The sequence below is a fragment of the Mus caroli genome, unplaced genomic scaffold (genome assembly GCF_978045245.1).
Source record: "Mus caroli unplaced genomic scaffold, Mus_caroli_1 scaffold_2, whole genome shotgun sequence".
Classification (NCBI taxonomy): domain Eukaryota; kingdom Metazoa; phylum Chordata; class Mammalia; order Rodentia; family Muridae; genus Mus; species Mus caroli.
This window is the reverse complement of record NW_028227257.1, coordinates 69142411-69147049: the sequence shown is the minus strand read 5'-3', so window position 1 is coordinate 69147049 and position 4639 is coordinate 69142411. Positions and strand designations below refer to the sequence as shown.

Here is a 4639-nt window from a genome sequence, read left to right as displayed (position 1 = left end):
TATCTTCACTATATAAAAGCAATTCAACCATTACTTCCAATCTGAATAGCTATAGGATATTTTCCTATAAGTACAGAATAATGTTTATGATGGAAAAATGCTTAGTACTTATGCCATAATATTATATTGTGGTAGATATTGATAATTTTGTGTGTGTGTGTGTGTGTGTGTGTGTGTGTGTGTGTGTGTGTGTGTGTGTGAGTGTGTATTAACTTGGATACATTTTGAATTTGGAAAAAAAAGCACTATACTTAACATAGAACAACTCATATTGGTAAGAATAAACTGAAATTGTTACTTCATCCCCAAACCAGAAGTTGTAAAGATGACTTAGTGGGTAAAGGAGCGTTTCAAAAATCAAGTTTCTAGATTTGTATGTGATTAGAAATGTGTTTTGAAAAATAGACAATTTTTATCTATTTCTTTATATTTTGGTAAAATCATCATTGCATAACTAGAGCCAGTCTATGTCCCTTCCTAAACAATAATAGTTTTCTGTGCTCTGCCCTCCCTGTCATTATTCACTTATCCAAATTTCATACTTTCCATTTTGGGTTAGTCCATCATATTTATATTACTTTTCAGGAATCATGCAGTTAATCCATAGTCTTCTGGGAATTGATAGATTCACAGGTTTGAACTTGTTTTATTCTATTATAATTGTTTGGTTTACCATTTTAAACAGGACTTCAAATGTATCAGAAAATATTTTAATAGAATATATATGCTGTCTATGCACTTATTTTTGTATATTTTTAACTTAAATTAGTTTAAATATTCTTCTTCAATATCATAGTACTTCTTTGTCTTAATTTTATAGGCAGTCATGCAATTTGGCAATTGATTACTGAAATTTTGGTTCTTTGCTTCAAATAATAGCATTCTCTCATTCTCTGAATTAGATTCTTGTCTACATCATAACACTGCTAATATATAGCTCTAACTGGCTTTTCTTTATTCTGTTAGCTTTATATTTTACTGAAAATCAGAAGTTGACAACATAAAAAATCCATTCAAATTATCTTGAATAAATTATTTATAAATGCTTCCTTATATTTTCATAAGTCTATAAGTCAGTTTAAAATTAGTAATTCATATGTTATATTCATTTATATAATAAGTGGGTTAGAATCCTCTGATATATTCTGCTGTTTCATCAAAATTTTGTACAGTGTCTTGAAGAACTTCAAAAAGTACTTAAGAAATACACCCAAGAATTAATTTGGAAAATCACATCCTGTAGATTGATATAAACACAAGAAAGAAAGGAGACAATAGTATCATTCACTGTGGTCAAGATACAGAAATAAGAAGTAGAAGCAAAAAAATTAAAATAGTTATCTAGAGGAAGGAACTGATTTAGGAATTATTAGAAAACAAATATATAAAAATGCATAGCAACAATTTAGAAAAATATCTGGTCCTAATATAATATAAAGGTTGTTTCACTTAAAATTAACACCCCTCAGTTCACATTCTGAGGAAATAAAATTTATGTTGATAAAAACCGGAAAGGCACATAGCTGATAGACCTCAGAAAACCACAGGTAGAAATATATAGAAATAAAACAATGATTGAGAACATGAAATTTTTCAGTAACACCATGAAAACTAAGATTAAAGTGACTATGACACAGGATATTGAGATTTATAATTATTTTCTCTAAAATAATCTGAAGAAATGGAAGGATCACAGTAGAATGAATGAAGTTGGTCAAGGCCTTACAACGGAGGAGTTGGAGAGAAAGAAATATTAGTGGACAGAATTCCAGAGTCTTATTTATGTGCTTGTTTACTTGCTTTGCATTTTGACACAAGGTCCTCTGAAGTCAATTCTAGTCTCAAGCTCACCATCTGTCTCTGAATTACATTGAATTGCTGATCATCTTTTGTTACCTACACCCAAGTGCTACCAAACCTAGCATCTAGATTTTTAAAGCAATAATAGAAAAAGAAATCACTATGTTAGCAGTTTAAGGAAAATAAAAACTGAATATAGTTTTGTCAATTGATTATATGCCCAAGAAAGATCCATAGCATATGATTAAAGGGACTGCCCTTGAAGAATACAGTGTCATAATTAGAAAAATGGGTTACCATATGCTTCAGTTATGAATGCAAGTCCTAACTCTGACACTTCATTCTTTTAAAATTCACTGTCTCCATGTATAAAATGGATCTAACAAAAACAGCTCTGAGAATTGTGTGAAATTTAAGTAAGATAGTGTAATGAACATAGAGTCCTTTGCAGAATAGTTCTTTAATAAAAATCATGTGTAAGCATTATTTGTATAAGCATTGATTATCATATTTTACTTCCATATGCATATTCTATCTTTGTAAGAAAGGAATCACTCAACACCTGTATTATTCAGAGTAGTTACTTAAATGCTGTGAATGACTTCAATCTGTATATCTGACCTCCATTTGTGCAAACAAAAACAAAACACACACCAGGTACACTGGATGAAATGGTCAGTTTGTCAAGAAAATCATGATGTCCACAAAGAAGTAAGAAGTATAGCTAGGAGTAATTTGCAAGTTACTGCAAAAGCATTAATGTGAAAATAGCATTTTAATATAGTTGTGACTTGAGTGCAAAGACTCATAGGGACAGAGCCAGGAAAATCAAAGACTATCTTTGAAAGTGAGAGCAAAGCCAAACAAACCAAACCAACCAACCAAACAAACAAACAAAAAAACCCCGAAACAAAACCAAAAACCAAAAACAAGAAGAGTAGCCCATTGCATCCATTTAGTATCTAGCAACTTCCTTTTCTTTACATATTTAATAATATACTATCATTATATGAAACCATTTTGTATCCCAGGAGCCTTGAACCAATGATTCTTCAGCCTCAACAATAAACACATTGGAACTGAAGAAATATGCTGCCTTCCATCTCTTCTAGCTTCCATCTCTTCTCCCACGATCACCATTCTTCATTTTCCTACTGTTATTCCTGTATTTCTGACTCTGATACATACAATAAACAAAATAGAGAGTTATAATTAATGGATATACATTATACTATCTCTGATGACAACTGTATCATTTTCTATCAACAGGTCCATTGAAATTGTCTCCTCTGTTCCAGTAAATGGATCAAATAAATGAAACTGTAGTTTTTGAATTTCTGTTGTTGGGACTCTCCAGTTCTTGGAAAAGTACAATTTTTCTCATGTCCACCTTCTCTTTGCTCTATGTAAGCATCATCGTAGGAAACCTTTTCATTGTCTTTTTGGTAATTACTGACTCCCGTTTACAGTCTCCTATGTATTTTCTTTTGGCCAATCTGTCCCTCATTGATGTTGGACTTTCCTCTACCACAGTGCCCAAGATGATCTCAGATCTTCTGAAAGAGCACAAAGTAATTTCTTTCCATAGTTGCATGACTCAGATCTGCTCCATCCACATTATGGGAGGAGTGGAGATGGTGCTGCTCATAGCCATGGCGTTTGACAGATACACAGCCATCTGTAAACCTCTGCACTACTTGAGCATCATGAGCCCTAGAATATGCATTTCATTTGTAATTGCTGGCTGGGTCACTGGAGTGGTCCATGCCATGTCACAGTTCTCTTTTGTTGTGAACCTGCCTTTTTGTGGTCCTAACAGAGTGGACAGCTTTTACTGCGACTTCCCTCGAATCATACAACTCGCATGCACGGATAGAGACACATTTGAGTTTGTTGTTGCTGCCAACAGTGGCTTCATGACCTTGGGGACCTTCTTCTTGCTTCTCCTCTCCTATGTCTTCATTTTGGTCACAGTCTGGCAAAGGTCTTCAGGGGACTTGTCAAAGGCGCTTGTCACTCTGTCAGCTCACATTACTGTGGTTGTCCTGTTTTTTACTCCATGCATGTTTCTCTATGTGTGGCCTTTCCCCACATCATCGACCGACAAATACCTGTTCATTGTTGACTTTGCTGTCACCCCTGCTCTTAATCCTGTCATCTATACTTTAAGGAACAAAGATATGAAGGAAGCCATAAAAAAGCTGAGCAAGCAGAGATGTTACATCAGAATTTTCTGACCAGATCTGTCAGAGTTTATGAATACAGGAACCTGTATTTTGCTGACTATTTGACATCTTCAGTTAACATGTTGTTTAGGCCAGACTCATCACTAAATCTACCTCACTGAACAAATATATATTATTTTTGCAAACTACTTACTAACAGATTTTACAACTGTGGGAAATAGGAAACTTATCACAGTGTGAGTGAGATACTATAAAAAGATAGTGGCTCTGTTAAGGAATAATATTTTATTCTTTGGATTATAATCATTTTGACATAAGAAATAATGGCATTCCTTCTGTTTCCCATGTGCTTAACAAAATAAAAACCTGTTCATTTATTCTGCCAAATGTCACATGCAATCATTAAATATACAGAAACAGTAGCTCTACTTAGTTTACCTAAAAACTCCTCAAAACAAAACTAAGACACAATCTGATTACAGATATTTTGTTTGGAAATCTGATTACAGATATTACTTCTTAATAAAGAAGTAAGAGAAAAGAGAACCAAAAAGGGGAGTATAATGGTAATACCCATAACTAGGTTCCAAGCACAAGGAAGGCAAAAAAAGAGAACACTACTATTAATAAATAAACATGAGGGAGATTGCTCA

At 33.4% G+C, this 4639-nt stretch overlaps 1 protein-coding gene across 1 annotated transcript; it reads left to right on the top strand.

Moving 5' to 3' along the window:
- Window positions 1-3101: 3101 nt before the first annotated feature.
- LOC110289664 (olfactory receptor 4F21-like) lies at window positions 3102-4037 on the top strand. The gene has a single exon (XM_021155963.2). It carries the CDS (start codon window positions 3102-3104, stop codon window positions 4035-4037), a length of 936 nt encoding a protein of 311 aa, XP_021011622.2.
- Window positions 4038-4639: the final 602 nt, after the last annotated feature.